General features: G+C 45.8%; 1 protein-coding gene across 2 annotated transcripts in view; it reads right to left on the bottom strand.

Annotated features, from left to right (window-relative positions):
• Window positions 1-18,824, bottom strand: part of epha4l (eph receptor A4, like) — a 51,892-nt gene extending 33,068 nt beyond the window's left edge. Inside the window, exons 1-3 of one of the 2 annotated variants that reach the window (XM_047593703.1) lie at window positions 18,562-18,824; window positions 16,770-16,837; window positions 13,794-14,457 (exon numbers count right to left, since the gene is read on the bottom strand). In XM_047593703.1, the coding sequence (XP_047449659.1) occupies window positions 13,794-14,457; window positions 16,770-16,837; window positions 18,562-18,658 (829 nt within the window). In that variant the 5' untranslated portion in view covers window positions 18,659-18,824. The remainder of the gene's footprint in view (window positions 1-13,793; window positions 14,458-16,769; window positions 16,838-18,561) is intronic. The other variant, XM_047593702.1, reaches the window with a different exon arrangement.
• Between the last annotated feature and the right edge of the window lie 5,085 nt (window positions 18,825-23,909).

The following is a 23,909-nucleotide window of genomic DNA, read 5'->3' as shown; positions in this document are numbered from 1 at the left end:
TCTGTTCAAGACACTACCAAAAAAAAAAAAAAATAAAAAATAGCAGCGCACAAAAAGCCAATGATACAATGATAGCTACCAACACGCGAGCCAACTAAAACCCAGCTAAGTTTTCCACTGAATGGCAACAACCCACACACCAAGCTGCGAACAGCCAAACATGCTCCCTCCATCGCTGACAAACAGAACCACATCTACCCACACACCCACCTACGGCAGCCCACCTTGAGCGACCCGCATGCAAAGTCTGATAGGGAAACTTTTCTGCAGCCTACACAACAAAGTAGCCAATACACTGGGGACAGAAAACATGAGAGCAAACTTGCACTACAATAGCTTTCCAAAAACCCGGGGAATGTAACACCCAGAGCGCAGCACACAATAGCTAGGCCTGCCCAGGCACAACAATTGCCTCGCTTGTGATCAAAAAAAGAAAATTAAGTTTAAACTACTGCGTTTCCCTCCTTTTCAAGACTCTGCTTTATCTTCTTTAGGTGATGAAAACTCGGTCACTCTTTTTTTAGTCATAACAGAGAGAAAGGGCTCTTCAGAAGAGCAGTCAGAGGCGTCCCTCACAAAGGCGCCCTTTCAAAAAACCAAGCGATCGGCTTTCAGGACCTGAGGGCATGGAGAGTCTTTCCTTCTCCCGTACCTTGAGGAGCTAACAATTGCTATTCAACCAGCCTTTTTACTATATCCCTCTGCCTTTGTGTCTCTTCTGTCTTTTTTATATTATTTCTCCAATTGGAAGGCAGGTTGTTGATCGAGTAAGACTCCTGCTAGAAAGGAATACTATTCCAGAGGTCCTTCCTTTACCCACCTAGCTGCAGTCACAAACTAGACATATATATAAATATATATTCACTGTCTATCACCACAACCACACATGAATATAGATGATAAAAGAGAATCCACATGAATACACCTGAGCCACTAACGTATTAGCAAAGATAACTAGTATCTGACCGTTAGCATCTGTCAGAGGAACAGCAGGAGAGTGGAGCAGGTTAACTCATTAATTCCGTCACTGAGCGTCATTAATTACCTCCAGCCCTGACAGCGACGCAGAACCACACGGCCAGCGAAACCCATCAGTGTGATGGATGAGGGACACACGGCCACCGAAACTGATCACCGTGATTGATGACATACACTCGAAACACATCTTGACCTTGACCCGGTGAGGGTAAAAGGTCCTGTACTAGCTGTACCATTCTTTAGAAAGCAAAAAAAGTCGGATAGTGACATCTGGGCTGACATCCTTACTCGTGTTAATGAAGGCTTCAAACAAAAGCCAGCGAGGCTAACAACGTTAATAACACACAAGCCAACCTTGCTGACAGTCTCTGCAGCTTTGCTAATGGTGGTCACTGCCAGGGGGTTCAGGAGTTGCCAGCACTTTGTCTGTCAAATGCGGAATGATTTATAACTGTATTTTCAGCAGCACCAATCCATCAACTAGGAGCCACCCAAGACGCTGCCCTAATTAAAATGTCTGTGCCTACGTAGGCACACCAGCCAGAGAGCCAGCCGGGCAAAACACATTGTAAAAAATGAAAATTACATCAAAAGTAGACCCCGAGAACAAAAAGGGGTATACTCAGTGACATTTTGAGGCCATCAAAATACAACAAACTGTTCCCTTGCACTGACTTCTAGTCATTTTTATTCAAATTCGGCACCAGGGTGCAGGATGAAATGCACTCATTTATAACATTTCACATGTCAGAAGTGATATTTTTCAGACACTGTAAAACACCTTTGACAAGGTTATTCAGCATACTGCCATGGTTTCTGCTGTTATATGAGGCGAACAACCTATTTCCTGTAACAACAGAGGGACGTTTTTTTGTTAAGTGTGCACTGCGGTTCCACCTATACTGCTATAGTTTGGACTGCATCACTGAAAATATTAAGCGTTCCTGTTATCCAAGGTGCCTGCGTTCTTATTGACACGTAGGCCTCAGCTTCCTCCCCAATTCCTCTAGGCTGGCCTTAAGAAGGAATATCAGCACAATGGTTGTATCGCGCAGATCTGAAGTATTCCACCCAGCCACTTCAGAATGTACGTAACCACTCCCTAATAAATGTGACATAAGGTTCTAAATGTGAATGCAAGGAAGCAAATTAAACACAAAAGAGAACTACAGGGGGAGAGAATGAATGCTGAAGGTAAAGTTCTCAGAGTGGAGCAGGGAGATGGACAGACCAGGGAGAGGAGGGGGCAAACAAATCCATCTTTGTCCGGTGGAACACTGTTTGACTTGGCTATGTTGGGTGGGAGCCACTCAGATTCCACTTTTGCCTCTACGCCAGGACTGCAATGGTGGCACCACCCAAAGCTGGGCATAGTGCCAGCTGACTAAAGACCTTTTGTGACCTAAGATCCACACAGCAGGTGGGTAATGGACTATAATTCAAGGCAAACAAGACAGAGATGCAAACAGAGGCTTACAAACCTCTACACACCTGCACACTCTCAGGTATGAACACAAAGCCCTTCAAAGGCCCTCTGGACAACGTTCATTCACTTTCTGGGACTTTGCATGCAAGCAAATACACACAAGTCCACCAGACTGGCTTTGTGTGACCAGGGTAAGCGCGGGGACAGTAGTGCAGCGGGGCGATCGGAGATAAACATAGTATTGTCTTTGTCCAGTTTCCCCAAGGTCCCCAGGGGGCTCGTCTCACGTCGGACGTGTGCGTGTCTTGCATGTGTGTGTATTTGGCGTGCTTTCCTGATATTGTTTACAATGAAAAGAGCTGCATTTCAATTCGGTTGTGAAAAGCTGAAAACAAAATAAGCAGGTAGATGGGAGTATGCTAATATTGTTGTGTGAGGGGACACTCACACGGGCGCGCACACACACACACACCGCTATACAATTGGGAGAGCCAAGGAGAATGGGGCAGGAAAAGGGAGGATGTGTGAGGAGAACACACACACTAAGAATAGGTGAGGAGGAAAGGAAGCGATAGGGAAGCAGTCTCAATGGGGCCTCATAGCCAGTTCTGTAAACAAGTGTAAACCACGTGTCACACTTCAGCACAAATACATAACAATCCACATCCAAGGCCCACGGTGCATGACGGCCAATGCACAGTTTTGTCAAACTTGTGTTGAGTTAATGACATCATCAGCATATGTCACCCATATCATAAGGATGCTAATACTGGACCAAATGAGCGTAAAACGTGATCTAACTTATGAAAGTGGGAATTTTGAATTCATGAAAAGTATATTCATACTGTAAAAAGCTCTCATCCTTCTAAACAGCCGCACAGATCCCCACTCCCTGACCTGCTTTCCACAGGTGTGTAACCTCAGACGGCTAAATTGCATCTTGAAAACTGTTACAGCATGATGTCATGACAACAGAGCCGTATCACACAACAGCCTATAGCTGGGGAATTTTAAAAAGTGAAAGGATACATAATCAAAGACTGTCACCTTTTAGAGGGACCCTGGCAGTTTATTTCGAAATTGCAGACAAAAAGGAGGTCTCACCCTTGCTTCATATCTATCATGTGGCCTCTTGAACAAAAGCAACACCATATATACATTAGAAAGCTTAAAAATTTGGGTGGACAAGTGCCACAAGTAGTAAGTCATATTGCGCACACACCTCACGCGCAAACGTGACACGTGGTACGTCAAATAAAAGCGCACACATCTGTCAGCACTTTAGCATGCAAAAACACATGCAAAACTTTAATTGCCTAGTTGTCTGCGGTCTCGGGGGCAAGTTTAACATCAACCTTGATGTTTTTCTCCGTAGCAGCTCGGTGCGTTATGGGCAGGGGTTGGAAAGGGTCGACTTACGGGGTGAAAAGGAAGGTATTTTTAGGTTGTTTGTTTAGGTAATCTGCTTGTAGCTCCCAGACGACAGCCTGTCTGGGGCCTCAAAACACCTTCTATTGTGCATGTGTGAGTGCATAAGTGTGTGTGTGCCATTGTGACTGTGCATTGTGCTTACATGCAGTTATGTGTGTGTATGTGTGTGTGTGTGTGAGTGTGTGCGCGCGCGCGTGCGCATGCTTTGTCAGGGTACATAAAAACTTTCCTGGGTCACTAGTTATTCAGCAGCTCACGTCATCCCAGTGACAGTCTGCTGGTCCCCAGTGTGGCTGTCACCGCTTTAATCTTTGACCTCTTCTGGTGTCACTCAGGCCTCACTCCCTCCAGTCCGCTTTCCCTCTCTGCCTCTCTAAACAGAATCGAGGTCACCGTGGAAGCGATATCCCCCACCCCCCAAACTGAAACTGTGTCCACTCCCGTTTGCACGCCGTGGCTTGGCCTGATGTGTGTGTGTGCATTCCTACATGCATACCCAAAAAGTTTTGCCATGGGGTGCATGCGTTGCCCTCCCTAACCCCAGGCTAGTTGAACCTGGCCTTGCGGGCGGGGTGCTTCGGGGTGTGTAACAGGAGCCTGGGGTTAATGGCTGCTGCTTAGACAGGGTTACCCTACTAATGTGTTTTACCCTTTAACTTTGAAGTGAGAACAGACACACAGGCACAGCGATGACGGGGAGAAACAAACAAAGGGCCACAAGGTTAAAATGCACAGCAAGCTTTGAAGTAAATGTGTGGGCATCACTGGAAGATGGCCAGCGCTGACTTCCGAGCGTTGTGTTTTGTGTTTCTTGGACTCTTCGCTTTCTTTCACTCCAAGTATGTCTGGAGCTCTTCCTGCCGTTTCTCTTATCTTTGCAGTTTCTTTCAGCACTTAAGGGGATGCTATTTGACAGCAGTGTCGTTGTTGTTGCTGCTGTTGCAGGAGAAATTCCTCGCAGAACTGCCACGAATCGCTTCATAAATTCATGTATTTGTTGCTCAAGACTTTAAACTTTCGATCTCGCAACGCTGAAACCCAAACAATACATGTCACACCAGATCCTGATCTTCTACCACAGCCTTTATGGAAGAGGAAGGAAGAGTTCATTCGTCTGAGCTGTCTCAATTAACAGTTTAAAGGGTCAGATCCTCCACAGCCCACGTCGTTCCGGGGAGAAGGGCTTCAAAGGCATTAGGTGAACCAGCTACACAATACACACCAGTGATATTGACTGTAATATCAACCGCAGATGCCAGAGATCGTGACACAACCACGTCGATCTTGTTAAAAGAGAGATCTCCGTCTGTACCCCCCACCCCACTTCACCTTTCACATCTCCAGCCGTTTATCAGGAGGCGGGAATCAATTCATCTCCCTCTCTCCTATACTCTGCTACACACACACACTGCTTCTGTCACACACACACACACGCTGAATATCTGCATGCCCTAGTTTGATGGCTATCACTTTCTTTCTTTTCTCTTAATCTCAATCCTGGCTGTCTCTCTCTGTTTTCTCTCCCCTCCTCTTTCTTCTTACCGTTCACGTACCTCTGTTGGTCTGAGCCTTCAAGGCACCGCTTCTCTCTCTCTCTTTTTTTTTTTTACTCCTCCGCTTCTAACAGTATTTGACAACTCCACAGATCAGGAAGGATCAAGGCTTCTAATCCGAGAGACATGCCCTCTGCCTCTAGCCGGAGAGCTGCAGCTTCAGATCCCCCGGCACTGCGAGACCTCCGCATCCCCAAATTACTTTTTCAGCTCTCCCACAGAGAGGTTGCACCTCACAAGGCGACCGCGCGGTGTGTCTGACGCACGCGCAAGTTTGCGTTTTGGGTGCGTATGCGCACTGCATACAGAGGTCGGCCACTTGATCTCAAGGTTCTGGGCTGCAACCGAGAATAGGAAAAACAGCACCGAGAGGAGTTAAGTAATAAATGTCTTTCAGGGGATCAGAGGATCAGCACAGTTCTCATGTCTGCGTTATAAATATGAGCTACAGCTCGCAATCTTGGCAGGACAGAAAGGTTTGAACACCGCAAGTCAACCATGGTCGCCACAAAGATGAAGTCAGTCAGGGCTTAAACACATTTGTTTCATTGCTACTGGCAGTTGGAAACAAAACACTGTGCCACAATTGCAGAACACCATCAGAACTGACCAAGAACATTTTAACTTCATTTCTATAATGCAAACGCACAATTTTGACATTTTGTGATAGAAAATCTGTGACCTGAATGTATCTTATAAATTGTCGTTTTCTCTCTGTGTGTTTTTTGGATTGCTATTTCATCCACTTATCAAGAAACATTCTGGTGCACAAACGCGCCTTTTTAAGCGTTGGTTTTGCGTCGGTGGCAGCCTCTGAAGTGCTCAGCGCTCGTCTAACACGACCCGTAATGAAGAGGACATTACTTCCAGAACCCTGGATGCTAAAAACATCTCCTCCCGCATCATGACTGTGATGCGTCCCTGAATCAGAATCACGTTCTGTGTGTGTTCTTTCCAGGGAGAATGAACCAGAGTGTCATTTCCTGCATTGTCTTGATTAGAAAAAGGAGGATCTCGGCTCATTAAAATGGGCACCGCATCCAGTCTCAGGGCCCATCAGATTACACAACGGCCTTTTATTGCAAAAGGCTTTTTGTCATAACCCCTAACTGATTGCTGCGGAGCAGCCTTTGATTTGGCCACCGAACTCTGCGCCCCCAGAGAAAAGGGATGACGACGGAAGAGAAGAAAAGACCACCTAGTATTGGCCCGGTGTGATGGAGGGAGCTTAAGATAGAAATCAGCGGGAGAAACAGAGAGGGAGAGATAAAACATTTTCAAGGTGTTTGCAATCAGCCTCCCATTGTCAGATACCGAGGGAGAGCTGGCCGTCCATCTGAGGAGCTGCTGGGCTGCTTTGTCTCCGGGCTCAGATCGCGCAACTAGATTGGAACGTTAATAGAAGTTTATGATACAGCACGCGATATCCCTGCTGAGACAGATGCACAGAATAAATATAGGACAGATAATGGTTGAGGCGCACAAATAGTCCGCGTCTGTCTACACACACACACCATCAGCAACATATTGCTCCGGATCAAAGGGATTTCTGTGCAATGGTGAACCCACGGATGAAGTGCAGAAAAAGAACGGTTGCCAGACTGGAACTAAATCTCTTTCCACTTCACTCCCCCTCGCCTCCCCCCCACCACACACACACACACACACCGTGTTTTTTGTCTCCCTTTCTCTCCCTCTACCTCCCTCCCTGCATCCTCATCTCCTCCGCTCTTCTTGGCGAGAGGTCCGTTCTGCCTCTCTCTCGGCACAAAGAAGGTGGCAGGGGCCTCTCTTTCTCTTTCACAACCACGCTCTCTCCAAAACAGTCCACCCATGCCCACTTGATCGCTTTCCACTTCTCCCCCTCTATCCGCCTTTCTCTGCCCATACATCCGTCCATCTCCCTTTGCAAAGCCCTGCCTCGTCTCTCCGCCGGCCTGGCAGCCGAGGAGGGGAGGAAAGCAGGTTTTCACGGGGAGGAAAAAAATTCGAACGTGAGCGAAGGATAAAGACAGGGGCAAGGGAGCAAGAGGGAGAGCGTGCAGGAGTGCAGGAGAAAATGGAGGGAGAAGAAGGGAAACAGCCGGAGGAATGGGGAAACGGCAGGGACGGAGAGAAGGGGGGTGAGGGGGGGTGGTTGAAAGGACTGCAGGGTTGTGTTGGTAGAGAGCTGGGGTATTGATTCAGGGCCTTTTGACATGCTAATTTGCTTGCTGACTGCTTTAATCGCTCCCTCTTCCCATCGCAGGGGCTTCAAAGAGGGGATGCTTTTCAGAAAGATGAGGGCAGAGGAGAGGAGAGGAGAGGAAAAGAGAGGAGAGGAGAGGAAAAAATGTTATCATCCTACCAAATCCCCTTTTTGACACTTCCATGACACATATGTTGCTGATGCCAGCCGACAACCGTGCTAGCTGGACTGCCAACCACTCTTTAGAAAGCCGCGTGTCCTCGCTGTCCAATAAGAACCTGTTGTCTCCGCTCACTGTCATCTCGAATGGATCTTAAAATTTACTGAAGGATTGAGTGTTCCTTTACTGACTGTAAATATATTTCGTAACCCAGTGAGGTTTCAGAAAAATGCGTACATGAATGACGCCACATGAAGTGAATACTGCATCTGTTTCGTGCATCAACGGTGGGGCAGCCTGGGCAGCTTTTGCATTCTGACACAAAATTTCCCTTTAATTTAACGTTTAAAAAGGACAAACGTGAGTGTGATTTGATCATTTTTCCAGTGTGACTAAACTACATAATTGAGGGTTTAAATGAAACATAACATGGAGACTTTCAGTTTGCAGATCTTACAAATAAATTAAGATTCTTTAATCCATGTACAAATAACAGTAGCCTGTTAGGAATTTAAAAGGCACCTGTAGCTATTGAACTCCATTCAAAACAAACTCATTCTGCCGTCAGTTTGCACTCACTCTGTTTGCCGTGTACTCACTGTCTTATGCTTGCATTGTAGTGGGCAGTTTATAAATCCTTTGCGCCTTAACGTATTATTTATCTATATTTTTCTTCCTGTTTGAAATCTAGTCTGCACTTTCCTACAACTACCGTTTTATAGCTGAAACAAGAACAAGGTACTTTCTAAAAAAGAAAAAAAAGATTTTTTTTTTTTCATGGAAAAAAATGAGGGTAGAGAACTCAGTGGGCGATAAATGACTTAAAGATGAATACTCGTAGCGGCGTAGCCATACACACTGCAGTGTGGCCAGTGTAGCTATGGGAGCACTACGGCTATCAGCCCGGGTCATGCTCGATCACCAGTGGCTTCCTGGCCTAAATAGGGCACGGCGAGGAGAAATAGAGAGGGGCGATGACTGTCGAGAACTGCAAAGGGAACAAACACGGAGGCCGGACGGCAGCCCAAGCAGGAAAAACATTTCAGCACCTCGGCTAATGACGACTGAATTACTGCCACCAGCCGTCCTCCATCTAGTCGGGAGAAGATTTGTGTGCGCTGGGAGAACTTTTTTTTAAATCATTTGAGGAGCTAAACAAGAACAGAACATTAAAAAAAAGGAGGCTTTCAGCAATTATTGCAGCAGGAAGGAGAGGCAGGTGGGGGATCGCTCATGAGACATTTTGTCCTCACTCCCAGTATCTGTTGTTCTTCCCAGCTCTCAGTTGGTAATAGATTCCTCGCCTCTATTCAGCAGCACAAAATGAGCCTCTCTGGTGGCAGGGCGAGTGATGAGTACATTCACCTCCATTCTGCTGCACTCCGCACAGCGCGGATCTGAGAGTGCGTCTGTGTGTGCTTTAGCATACTAAAGACTGCGGGGTGTGCTGCACATATGTGTGAGTTTATCACTTAACATGTTTTTTTTTTTTTTTATGTGCGTGCAGTACATCTCCATGCCGTGCGTGGACGTGATGCGAGCGCTTTCCCCCAATCGTTTCCTCCGCTTGCATGCGCCTAGATGTTTATACTGGGCTTTTGTGTGCACGCTCGCATGTGTCACTTGTGCATGCGTGTCGTGCGGGAACAATGACGGGTGATGATGTTGAGCGTGCTGCTCTTCGCTGCCTGCCTCCCAACAGCGAAGGTAATCTCATTATTCAGCCCACTTCCTGATGCCGCCACCAGAGACAGGCTGACGAACGCTAACCACCTTGGCGGCCCGAGCACGGAGAGGGAGAGGGGGGGAAAGAAAAAAGAAAGAAGAAGAGGAGCGGGAGGAGAAAAGACGGCATGAATGGGTGAAAATTGCTCCAAAAAAATGGTGGGATATGAAAAAACAAAAAGAGACAGAGACGTGTGAAGAGAGAAGAACGCTCATAAAGAGCCATTGAAGAAACGGAAGACAAGGGACACAAAAAGACAAGCAAGCAAGCAACCGTGTCGGCCTAAAGGAAGATGCAAATGCTTAATTTGTGTATATGCAGAAGAAAGGAGAAAGGAGGAAGAAAAGTGCGGGCGAGAGGGGGGAGGGGGTTGAGGCGGCAAAGTGAGGGACCGAGTCGGTGTGTTTAAAGCCATCGGGGACCAGCGGGCTAAATAGAATTACGTGGTGAATTTAGAATGATGCTCCCAAGCGCATATTTAGCACTGTCAACAGAGGGAGCGAGAGAATGGGAGACCCAGATACACACACACACACACACTCACAATGAGTGGAGCGAAGGAGAGAAACTTCATCCCTAAAACCTCTTAATCCAATGCCATTGAGGATTTCCAGTTCAGCAGAGACTGCAGGGAGGAGGAGGGGAGCCGAGGCAGGGGCCCTCAGGTGAGAAAACGTCTCTGATTGTGCGGTGACATCACAATCAGACCCAGAGCCGTTGCTCACACAGTACACACACACACACAAGCCTACACACACACACAGGTAAAATTAAAGGCTGTGTTTCGGTGAAATTATACATATTATAAATCCGTTTACATAGTCACATTGCGGGGACCAGGCGTTCTTTTGGGACCGGAGAGCTTGTCCCTAGAATTTAAATGACTCTATTTAAATAAGGTTTAGGGGGATAGACACAGCTGTTAGAGTTTGGTAAATCACCAGAATATATATGTAAATGAAAGTACTGCCCTCTGAAGTAGGGGTATTATGTGCAGTCCTCACTCAAGTCCTACAAGAACTCTGAATATTCAAATTCAGTTTTGGAATCATGTTTAATTTAATTTTTTTTTTTTTTTTTAGAATGCTCAGTGTCAATAAAAATCTTAATGTCTAGAGAAACACAGACTGGTTTATGTTTACCCTGATGATAAGGTGTTGTTGGGGATCGGTTTGCAGCTCAAGCAGAAGCTGGTACTCTGCAGAGTCAGAATCATCTGTCAAACCTTAAGTTACACTACCAGTCTTCTCATTGTATCGTTATTGTTATAGTCACAACAAACTAGCTCGCCATCAAACACAACGTGTGGTAAAACGCATGCACACAACCTGAAATCTGCTGATCTTTTGTGAAAACACACGTTACTGCATCACAGAGGCAAAAACTGCTAGCTGGGCACACTCACCGAGAAAAAAAGGCAGTTAAGCTAATTACCATTTCTCCATAATGACATACATGGTGCTCACTAACCTCTGCCTCCCACCACATCATCTACACCTCAAACAGTAGGAACCCCCTCACCAGATGAGGAGCGAGAGGACGCCCTGACCCCCACAGAGTGCAGGGGGAGGTGGTTAACAGAGGAAAGGGATCCCAAATGCAAACAGACAGAGTCCCCTCGCTCCAAGATCAGGGGTCCCCTTGGCCCACACCGCCCCGGTGTCCCTCTTGCCTCGGCCCCAGGAGTACACCCTAGCCACCTTTGGTCTGTCTCGATCACAGACACGCATGCACGCTCCCCCCCAGCCACAGCTGTCAAAATTCTGACGTCTTAATTAATCCTGGATCCGCGACCCTGTCAAACTCAGCGGTAAGATGGATGCAGAAGGGGACAACCCCTGACCTCTGCCAGGGGTGGAGAATACAGCCCCTACATGTCCCGTCAACCCCCCCCCCCCCAACCCCAAACATCACCAGCCTCAGTCGGCTCCGCTGCTGCCCCAAACAATGATGGAGGAGAGCCCATTCATCGTGGGCTGGGAACCAGGGGCCAAGGTGCCCTTATAACCCCGCACGTACACATACACACAAGCATGTGAACTCACACACTCACACAATTTGGCTTCGTGCACCAGAGAAAAATTAAAAAAACGTTAGAAAAGAAAGTGTTTAAACTTCATCAGGCCTCCTTATGTGACCATACGCTGACACGCTGTCGCACACTTGTTGAAACTTTTTAAAAAGTCTGGGCAAATTCACCCAAAACCCACAACTCTCCCTTGATACCCCCCCCGGAAAAAAAAAGGCTCCTTCTTGTCCCTTGGTCAACATGGCCATAGAAGAGTGGAGTCCCTCTCCCATAGAGCCTGTCACTTTGGGGAATATTAACCAGCTCATCAGTGCTCTTGAAGACCAACAGTGGCCAGCACCTTTCAACCCTAACGTCACTGGAGCTGATCCACGCTGGCCTCAGGATAAATCCAACGCATGCAACCCAGGAATATGAAGCGACAGGGAAATATTAAAAACAAGAATGAATAAATATGAATTATGCGACTGAAAAGTGAATGGAGAGGCTTTATTGGCACTGTGAACTTAAACAAGCTCAAGTAGATTCGGTTATATGTGAACTAAATGGACATATTGGCCTGAGCAATAGTGCTAGTGCCAGGGCTGGCAAACACTAGAAAACTGCATTACTCATATATAGTCATGGGTTCCAAATCCCTGTATTGTCAACTTCAGTGGGTAACAGCTATTTATCTCAACAGGAATTAAAGGGCAGCTATGCGTCTATTTCAATATCCCCAGCAAATGGAAGCTAAGATATACAGTATGGGATCTGGGTTCTCGTTCTGATGTGAAACATGTGAGGTTATTATAGTAAATTGCATGATAGAAAGCTGGGGAAAGTTTACTTTAACTGTACCTAACTGCCTTCTGCCCCAATTGCCTCAATGCTGCAGCTCTCTCTGCTTCTTTGAAGCCGACCCTTGGGACAGAAACCTGGCCAGAGCCATCTGAAACTAGTGACAGAGGAGATGAAAACATCCCAAGTGAATTCTTACGGTTCATATAATTCTTTTTTGTTTGGATTTTTTGCTGAACAACACAAAAAACATCTGTGACTACTTGAATGTATTTGACTCTCCCACCCCCAAGCAGTCGGTGGTACCCCTAAATCACCAGACCTGTTTATCATGCAATTAGTCCTCCAAGATAAAGGCTTCCTCGTAAATAAGGAGAGGTGATGTGGTCCGTCCCCCCTGTTAATCACCCGTGCCCAGCCTCTGACCCCTCACTGCCGTGGCCCGCCGCTTTGTGTGTGATGGTGGTGTGTGGCGAATGGGGTACGCCAATAAACTATCATGGCAGGACTGGCATCCGTTCGTCTGACCAGTTTTAAACTGCGCCCCAGCTTGGAAAAAGGCCGAATGTGATCCACGAAGCAGCTGCAGAATGCTACCAGATACTATTAACAGTGCAGTCCTGTAAAGTGTAAGCTACAATCTACCGGGTGCAATGAAACTAGCAAATTAAATTAGGACAGAGACGATCAAATGTGCCACTTATCAACAGCCCAACTTCAAACTCCTAAAATTCAAAGACTTATCTACGTCTCATAGGAAGGTTTTGATTTCACCAACACACCATAGGCTCTATCATACACCTGATTCAAAAAAAAAAAAAAAAAAAAAAAAGTCTAGAAGGCACTCTGCACTGACCTTAAAACCTCATCAAAGAGCCTGGTATAGAATCACAGCAAGCTGAGCCTAGAATAATCGTCCACACAGGGCTATTCCCCTCCTGTCAAATAGCACTATTTCGACCCCATCTCACAGCTGTGTATTTTCACTCCTCTCATACCTGCTTGGAATTATAAACCCTTTCTCTCTGCTACTCTCCCTCTAAAGCTGTCTATCTCCTTTACCCAGCATCGGGCTCCGGTGGGAATAAGAGAAAGAGCAGGTTGGGGGTGAAAGACACAGCGGCAGTGTGAACCAGTTGGTGCTCTACCCTCCTTTCCCGGTGTCACCAATTCTCCTGGGATGCATCCCATCGCACAACACCTCCCCGTGGGCCTGCTAATTACTCCATTTACAGTCATCATTGCTTCTATCACCCAAGTAGACACAGGAAGGGAGGTTGTAGAGGATGGGAGAGCGGGGAGATAAAAACATCCAACAGAGTGCAAGGTGGGTGAATTGAGGGAGGGAGGAGAGAGAAGGACAAAGAGAACAAAACACGGGAGGTAAAGACAAAGAACCAGTCAGGGGAAGGGAAGACATTACCCTGGTAGGATAGTGCGAGTGTGGAAAGGATTTTGGATGGAGGCTAGTTTATAAATTTAGAAAGGGGCCAACGGTCAGGGACAAATGTCAGTTCTTTACCTTGGCATTCGGCATTGCGCTCCTCATATCCGGGGTTGCACAGGCAGTTTCCAATGGGCACCAACCACTCTCCGTCGGCCCCGCAATACATCTTGGGAACCTCTTTCTCCTCTGAATTATCCACGCACGAGCCACGCACTTCCACAAGCGAGGACGTATCGGCCCCAGTGATGGTATCAGGAAACTGGGCCAAGTTACGCACAGCCAAAGGACATTTCTTGTAGAAGACTCTGACAGAAACGAGCGCAATGCACGCTCCAACATCCTGGAAGGCCAAATAGAAACCCTTCCGGGTCAGGGCGCCCACGTCCCTGACCTCGGTGTTCAGCTTCATGATGCGGTCGCCGATGTCCACCTGAGTGAAGCTCTCGTCCGCCGCGATGGTGTCTATCTTGCCGAACTGGTTCTCGCGGATGTAGCGCTCTTTGTCATTGTTGGACTCGTAGTAGTAAAGATTGAAGGTTTCCTTGCAGGTTCCCATGACCCCCGGGAGGCTGTTGCAGTCTCGGAGGGTGAACTTGATCTCAATGTAGACACGCTGGGCACCTCCGCGGGGGATCCAGTCACTGCGGAGCCAGTTGTTCTGATTTGGCTCCATGACATTACACACCTGGTATGTCCGGATGGGGATGTTCTTTTCATCCATAATACTCACTTCCTCCCACTGGGGAAAAGACAAATTCAAAATGTCACAGGGTTATACATGAACTTTATCAAACATTCAGTCTGGTTAGTGTTTTGCTTATTTTACCAATCACTGCTAAAGAAATTGCAAGAAGGAAATACTACAAAAGCTTTAAAGGAGAAGGATTTGAGAAAAAAAAGATTGGGATATACACCGCAAATACACATCTTGTTAGCAGAGTCAACATTTGATTTTCAAAGTGTTAATTGATAGTTGATGCATATTTTATGAATGACACCCTAATACGGAATCATAAAGCTATTATTATTCATTGCTTCACAACTATGAGGAAAGCAAATGAGTAATTAGCTCCATGCCTCAGGAATATCTACAGTTCAGTTACTTGGGGAGAGATACACAAAATCCCCACACACACACGCACACACACACACACACTCACAGTCGAGGGTAGTTCAGCGCATTAGAATAGGTGAAAAGGAAAGAATGCAAACACGGGATTATACGGATGCAGAAGGCCTCTGAGTAAATGCTAATGATCTAATGGCTGCTTTTTTCACATTTGCATACATGACTGGGACTGGGAGAAGGAGGCACACACGCTCCCTGATGTTAGCATGAACTCACAGGAGAGAGGGATACGCTGACGGGGGCGCATGGATTAAGTTATCCAGCGCGGCCTGGCTTATTTTTGCCGGGAGGGAATGTTTGTTTTACTTATGATAAAGTTCCTCTCTAAACACAAGCTTGTCTTGAGAGGCTCGAAGCGGTGCGTTCCCTTACGCTTCCTTCACTGCCTGTTTTTAAATAGAGTCTTTGACTGAACTCGGTGTAAACACTAGCAGACAGGCCTTTGGCTGCCCTAGGTTCAACCATTTAGAAAAACATAATGGGACAGTTGTAGATACGGGTTATACTGCCAGATTTGACTTGATGCCTTATCATAAACAATCTGGATTAAAGCCTTATTTCCCCTGGTGTAGGGAGGGATAATGCAAAACATAGCTGCGGCTGTCGGATTTGAGAAAATGCCTATCATTCCCTGCTGTTCCATTCCACTTTGCTCTCTTCCTTCGGCTCTCTCCCCTTTTGTTGTGGAAATCAAGCGGCGCTGAGATAAGGCCGCACCTTTACCCGATAGCAGGAAATAGGGAAAATAAGGCCAATTGGTCATAATGAGAGGGTGAATGAAGGCCCGCCGGGGCTGCCGGGACCCTGTCAATCACTTGTTTGTGATAAAATGGCCGAGGGGAAGACCTGAGCCCAGCGCAGACCAAGTTCATTTACAAAAGACCTACAAGCAGAGCCCGCAACAGCTGCACGGGGTGAAACTCCGTCCCATGGGTTCTTATAAATTAGCTGACATGATTGTTGCTGATTTGTATTAATTCACATAAACCATTAAAAGGCTCAGTTGTGCTCTTAATCATGAGGGAAGCAGCGATTCCTGCCTAACAAATCTTAATTCTGACACAAAGTACATATTTTGTTGCTATTATTATGTGGCTAAACTTGAGTCCTGTCACATCTGTTACCTCTCCCTTATATCAAAAGCCTCTGATTACTAAAGGCCCTGGCACCTATATACTTTTCTCTTATCAGACCTACTGTAGATTCCTCAATTAGACTATGACCTTATTTCCAGTCTCTTTATGACGGGTCGTCTTGCAGCAAGAGCTGAACCCCACTGCACTTTACCCCTTATTCATCCATTCCAGAGGTCCCTCTCTCAGCTGCCAAGTTCCCCCTCTCTCCCTCTCTCTCTCTCCCTCTCTTGCTCTCTCTTTCTTCAACTCAATGGTGGAAAGGGATATAAAGTTTCTTCACAAAGGCTGATTCAATCCATCGTCTATTCAGGAAACCTGATGCCCGCTGCAGTATCGGCCCCTGCATCTGACCATTACAGAGTGGTTAGAGAGAAGGGGAGAGAGGAGAAAGGGGAGCTGGGGTTGGGGTGAGTGGGGTGCCTATAAACCAATGGTTCTCAAAGTGGATTCCGAGACCCCATGGGGCCCTGGCGGGTGTTCCAAGGGCTCTGTATATAGGCTTCAAAAATTAGCCAACTCTTATTTATTTATTCATATTTTAGTTCCATAAAAGAAATGATCTAAACCCGAGCCTAACATGCTGACAGTGGGGACAGTCGCACAATAAATCGTCAACAAAGATATCTCCGGGAAGGGCTCACCGGGGCAACGTCTTATCAAAGAGGGCTGTGTATGTCTTTGGCGGTCCACTCCTGAGCTCCTGCCAGTACTGGATATTATCTCTCTATTTTTACTCAAAAGGGGAGCATGCGTCCTAACAAGGGGACACTTCTTTGCAGAACTTACCCCTCCTTCTGTCGGGTTAGCAACCCATCCCAGCTCTCCCTGTACAGCTCTGGAGTCCAATATCGTGACTGGAAAACAAGAATATGGGAAAGTGAGTGCGTCCCAACAACATACAGCATAGATACTGGCATATATAATCCAATTAGTCTTAACATTCTGAGGAAGAAAATGTCTTCCTATTTATTAATGAATAGAAATGGACGGTAAAGCGATTTAGCAAGTAGAAAATATATCCCTCTTCTGAACACCAGTGCAGGGAGAGAATAAAAGCAGTAGGCCCGTGCGTCTTCACGATGTACTTGTGCATATTTTGTTCTGCGTAATTCCCTGCTGTGCTTTATGAGGTCGATTGATTGATTTGCGTTAAGAAAGGGATTTTCTACAACGGGCGAATTGATGTTTTCCTGTACTGTCTTTCAAATATATATGTGTATATATATATATATGTGTGTATATATATATATATACATATATATATATATATCCCCCGTTTTGTTCTAAGCCTGTCTGATTGGAGCCCCGTGCATCAGATAAATCTGATCGCAGAAGAACAAAAAGCATTTAAAACGCCCCTAACAATCTACGCAACAAGAAGAAAAAAAAAAAACATGCTTGTGAAGCGTTAATGAGAAAGTATTTTTCGATTGATTGATTGTTCGACCAAAGTTAAATACATGCAACGATATTTAGGTTTGCTTTGAATCCAGTGAGAATGTTAAATGTTAAACCTCCCCTGATAAATAATCGAATAAATGCGCTTTATGTGTGAATTTATAGAATTAATTATTATTATTATTATTGTTTATTTTTTCACTTTTCCGTTTCATTTATCTCAGCGGAGTCCGTGGTGTGTCGTTGGGGACTTGTTGTGTCAGACTGCTCCGCGCTGCCGTGCTGGACAGATGCACAAAGGGTTTGACGAAACGCTCTGCAGAGCCCAGACATGCGTTGCGTTAGGGCTGTTTAAAATAAAATGAAGTAGACCGAGTCAAATTGTGTGATTTAAATACGAAGTGCGTTATAATCTGTACTGGGCCTGTTGGGTTTGATGTATTGCGCACCGGGACTCCGAGCAGGCAACTCCGAAACCTACCAAACTCTATTTAAACACCCTGCGCTTCAACATCGGGTCGCTTAAACGCATTTCTAGCAAATTATAGCCGAAAATATGTTGTTAATTGGTGGTAAATATTCTTTAATTCGGTGCGTATCTTGTGCGCCAAGCGGCACAGTTAAACTTTTTGAACCGCCTTTGATTTATAATCTTTCACTAAACACAATCTGACAGCAGAAGCGATCACTGTGAACAATTCTGAAACTGAAGAGCTGCTTGGTCAGTCCGAATTTTGGTCTCTCACTGACTCTAAAATCGCTTCTTTCCTTTTCCGCAAATCACGCACACGATGTAAATGCTGTGCAACAAGATTTTGTTTTGAGCACAGATCAGCTTGACCTTCGCTCTTTCGTCGAGAAAACAGCACATATCGGGACTTCAAGTAGGCTATTTGTGTTCCCAGGCTTGCTCTCTGACACGATCCTAGTCCCAGTCGAGACCAAAACAACCGATGCGCATTTGGACAGCTACTCCTCACTCCGGCTTCGCTCGCAAAATCCCTGCACAAGTCGCTGCGTAAAAGTGACCGTCGCCGTTTACCTTCATTAAACTCATCGCGGCTCCGCGCACTCGCAACCGGGGGCCACGGAGTAGAGACTCCGCGGCGCAGTCACACACACACGCGGAGCGGAGATGAAGTCAGAAGTCCGCGGCAGTTATTTCTCCCAACAACCTTACCTTCATTCGGGGGGTATATCCGTGCCGAAGAAACAAATGTAGAAATCCCAGAAATAAGAAAGGTGGCCGTGAACAAAATCCCTGCCATGAGTGCCATTTGCGTCGTCGTTCCGTTTTTCTCTCCTCTTCTTCTCTCGTTGCTCTTCTCCCAGGTCCAGCTCTCTCTCTCTCTCACACTCGCTCCCTCTCTCACCCTCTCTCTCTTTCCCAGTGGAATATGGGTTTGAAACGGGCAGCGAGAGAAACGCACCGAGCGCTCCACAGTCAGGAGGCGGGTCTACTCTGTGCGCTCTGACGCGGACCCCGTCAATCCATATAGGAAACGTAATGGGCCTCGGGGTTTCAAATAATCATTAACTACCCACCCGCACCCCCCAAACAACCCACTCTCCCATTTGCACATGAACACCATGGTCAGACACACGACTTGTAGGACTAGTATAGTAGGACTAAATTATATAAGCTTATATAAGGTGACGTTTCCAAAGACATTCATAATTTAGGAACAAAAGCGATAAAAACAAATACCATGATTCTGGGACATCAACTGACATTACAAAAATAATAATGTGACAAGAACCTTATTTGTCCCCACTGAAAACGAAATAAATATTTGTGCGTGCTGCCTGTAGTCTACGTCCCTATTACACAGAGTTTGTTACAAGAAACCCACTGCATCTCTAAACGAAGTCTAAACTATTCAGTATATGAGTGAAATGCAATGCGTCAGTTTTTTGTCCTGTGTTCCTCTGCAGCCACTCTGTGCTGATCCTGCATGTAGTCTGGCTCCAGTCAAGCGCAGCGCTTGCCCCGGGTGAGCCGCATTGGACCAAGGTCGCCACCTAGCGGCGATGTAGACGCCTGTTCTGCCTCCAAAATTGGATTAAAGAACAAGCATGAGCGTGACCTTCCCACCGCTACATGGTATTGCACTTTGTGAAATTGACAATACCCGTTGTGGGATCGGTGGCAGGCTTGTATTGGATTATTGTCACCTGCTATTATTCTAATATTATCAATGGTTTATGGGCATTTATGGTACGAAACCGGCCTCCATTTGAAAGTGCAGAGCAGATATGGTGTTGTGGTGCTGCACAGGTGAATGATGAGCAGGAATTGATGTTGCCTCTGCAGTTTTTCCTTACACAAAGGCTGCATTGTTCAGGTCTGAGAAAAGCCAGCTGTGTCTATGTCTGAGGTTTTGCCCAGGGTCCTCTTGCTCCTTTATGTCCTCCTACACAGGTCTTCTATAGCTCCCAGGAGATGTGCCCATTTCAGTGGCTGATGGGTAACCTTTCAATGATCTGTAGAGGAGATTGTCCCTGCGTGGGCAGGTTAGGGCATTCTGCATCAGCACACACTGCAGCCAATGACCATAGACAGGTTTCCACAACCCCCGACTTGGACTTTTTGATATTGTGTCTTCTTTAGACGAGTGGAATGCGGCCTGTTACAGATCAGAGACAGTGATTCAAATGAAAAACACGCATTTCGCCTAAGTGTCCTTGGGAAGCAATCCATATCTGCGGGTGGAAAGTCAACACTAAATTTAACCACACACAAAAGTATCTCTGCACTATCATGTGAAATCTGCTATTTTATATTTAGGCAGCTTCTCCTTTGTTTCAAAACCCCATGTTTGATGATAAGTCAGTGAGGTCTAAAGCCGGTCAGCAGGTGTCTGAAAGCATTTTTTTTTCTCAAGTCATTATTGCATCATACTTTATAATTAACGTTATGCTGAAATACTACTTTAGCATCCACAATCCAGCATCCAAGCCCGGTAGATCCCAAGGATCCCCATTCTCATGCCTTTTAGTGGTTGTCAGAGTCTGCGTTTGTTAATTCAAAATAATTCTCACACAGTCACATTAAACTAAGGCCTCCAAGACTTGGGTATTTGGATGTTTATTTCTGCCCATACAAGGAAATATCTAGGAGTTTTCTCAGATGGGGTGATCTCATTGCAAATAAACCCGTCTTGAACAGAAATAGCGTGGCTTTGTTTTCCCCTCACAGATACAATCAAACATGAAGAGTCTTTAACTATAACTGGACTGAAGATCTTTGATAGAAATAATGATTAAAAGTATATAGTATGTATGGGTCTTTATGATGTTTTTGGAGTTTGGCCTCTCCTGTGAAAGCATAGTGTCCAGCGTAATGAAGCAGACACATTTCTTTTGAGGACACTTTTGATCTTTTTCAACCAATGGCAGGCGGCCTAGTTTCAACTGATGGCGGTTACTGACCGGCATGGTGGTCGGGACAGGGTGGTAGTGGGCGCTTGGTGTCTGTTGTGTCTCTTCATTTGAGTCACAGCATTTTTGATTGATTACACTTCCATCGTTTCCATTATATTACTGTCAAACCGTCCGCTTTTCTTCGGGGAGGGATGGAGCAACCCCCCCTCCACCCTTCCCCAATTTCCCTCCCTCTACTAGCCCACTCCGCTTTCTCCAGATGGCATCTGCTGCCCACACATCTGCATTGTGTGCCAATCATGCACACCGACTCCAAATCCTTTGCTTGAGCTCACTAACACACACACACAAGCTCACTTGTCATAGACCATTTTGCTGATGTATCAGGACAATATCAGCTTTGGGAAATATTAACTCTAAGTTAGTTATGTCCAGGTATAACATGTTGCAGATTTTCACTTTTTCTAAAAGGGTATTAAAATCATATCTGAAACTGGTATTTTTCTGGGCATGTTCCAGCCCAATTAGGAAATAAGGGTTGTGTTAAATTCAAAATGTGCATTGAATGTTATCCTCCAAAAACAAACCACAGCATTACATAACGTAGCTGCATTTCATTACCATCCACTTACGTTTTAGCACAGATACAGTATATTGTCCTCACCAGACAGTCATGTTATTATAGTTAATGCTCATTGTGATGAGTCAGAATGTACTAGTATATGTTTTGTTTTGTTTTTTATGTGTGATAGATAGACAGACAAACGTGACCCATAAATACAGAGCTTAGAAAATTAGAATAATAAAAGCTGTATTCTTGCCTAAGATCAAGAAACCAGACTCCCACTTTCCTTCAGTTTTGCGAGCTCTTGCTGATTCTATTCATGAGACTTCAATTTACTATAGTTCTAACCAACAAAAATAATCAGCTACCAGCCTCCAGAATCTTATCAAACAAAACACACAGCAGCAGCCTTACTCATTCTTTCACATCTTCAGGAAGTGTCCCGTATATTTATTGTCTCCCTTCCCCTGTTCTCGTCTCCCACCTAACTACAGTTTGGACCTTTGTTACGACTTAAGTCCATAATGTCCCTCCTGCCGGCCTGCGACCCCGAGGCTAAGGGCCCTGCCCACCGCCTTCGGTGCCTAGCCTCATGCGGTGTTCCTCGGGCCCACAGTAAGGAAGACGGTCCCTGGAGGTCAGAGCGAGTGGGAGTCAGAGCAGACCAGAAGAGAAAAGGGAAGAGGAGATCAAAGGAGCAGCAGGAGAGCAGCTCTGAACCAGAATGTCAGAGATGAGATAAAGTCCACTGGACTGGAAATATTGCTCACACAAACACATGGAAGCACACATGCACAATGCACTCTCCCTATAAACACATCCGTTTCATGTTCCAACTCCTGTCTTTATCCTTAATCGTAAATAAAATCTCCCGAGGCAGTCCCGTTAATCTTCTGTTCATTTTCCCATCTCATTTTAAGTGCATGTATGATAATGTGAATTACCAAGGGTCATTTTCAAAGAAGTAAATCTCTTTCAGAACTCCCCTTTAACTGCATGTTTTTCAGATATCTCCTCTTTAATGTAGCCTGTTTTCATCACCTAGTTTTCTCAACGTCTTTCACAGTTGTAACACTCATAAGCACTGTCAGGTGTTGACTCTCTATTTTAACAGGACAGCCTTTGTGAAACACGTCTGACTTGCATTATGTCCGTGTTTATCTTCCAAACCTTTCATCCCACCACTGTCACTTTCCTTTTCACACTTTCATTTAAATGCAAAGAATTTGGAGCGACTTACAAACATGCTCAGTATTCATGGTTAAGGCCACGCCTTCGGTTCAACTAAAGTTAGTCATTTGGTACCACTCTGCTTGGACTCCTCTCCGTTTTCCTTGTGCAGCACCGTTCGTATGAAGACTGTTCTTGTACCACTTCCAAAAGAGCAGGTGACAGACAGTTGGTTAAGCCTGACTCCCTTTAGTTACTGTGCATAATGATCAAGCAATTAATCATTCCGGTTGGCTGAAATGAAACTGTAGTGACAGCTAATGCTAACCCTAAAACTCTAATCTCATGTCTTAAATGTCAGATGTGGTGAGCACATGCATGAAATTTAGCTAACGCCACGGGCCTCGCAGAGAAACGCAGCATCTGCACCTGCTGAATGTCTTCAGAGTAACATTATTGAACAGGTGTAGCACTGGTTTGAGTGCTACACATCGCTACGGAATTATTATATTTTCAGACAGCAGGCTTCACCTAAAAGAGAAGAGGATCGTGAAAATGTAAGAAATGAGTTTAATGTACAAATGCTTGGTTAGATTTTCATGAATGCAAACTTCCTCAGACATCAAAACAGTCTCTTTTAATTTTCAAACGATACTTAATAATATCATTAGTTAATGGGAGACCTGCTCCAAGAAAATGCTAGGTTACTTCTGCGGATAACGAGCTAGTTAGCAGAACATGCTAACTACTTGAAGTCCTTGCAGGGTGGGTCAGAAAAACTAAAAAAAATAGTTTCATCAGTTCTTTGCTGTTTTGGTTTTGAAAATGTATTGTTCCTGTCATACGGGTCCCATGCCTGCCGCTTTAGCATGTGGAAAAATCCCAACATTTAGAGTGGACTGTTGCTGGTCATCACGGGAGTAAAATAATGCTCTGAAAGCTTTTGTACGTAGACACCATACAGGCACATTTCTGCCAGTGTCACAAATGAACCACCACATCATGAAGCTTTCTCTTGCACTGCCATGAAAACCCTCCATGAGCCATCCACCATGCAGCATCCGTCCTCATACCCCACGCCATGTCGCTGGCTGTTCTCTGACCTATTCGTGCCCCTGCCACCCAGGCCTTTACCCCCTGACGGCAGTGTGTCAATCAATAAGCACCACGGCAGGTCCGACAGTCGAGCCCAGCAGGCGTGAATTCTCTCTGCGGATGTGGAAAAGCAACCGAGCGGCAAGAGATCTTTTGTGTCGTTTCAGATTTACCTGGGGGTTTTCAAAGTGGGCCGTTGTTGTGTCTACCCTGTTGTTTACCACCCTTCATTTTCCAGTCCTGAGTTGTTGTTGTGGGAAATGCCACTGGTTTGAGACTTGACGGCGGGAGGTATGAGCTCACACTGTGCGTTC

Source organism: Mugil cephalus, chromosome 9 (assembly GCF_022458985.1).
Source record: "Mugil cephalus isolate CIBA_MC_2020 chromosome 9, CIBA_Mcephalus_1.1, whole genome shotgun sequence".
Lineage (NCBI taxonomy): Eukaryota > Metazoa > Chordata > Actinopteri > Mugiliformes > Mugilidae > Mugil > Mugil cephalus.
This window is presented reverse-complemented; position numbering and strand designations above follow the sequence as displayed.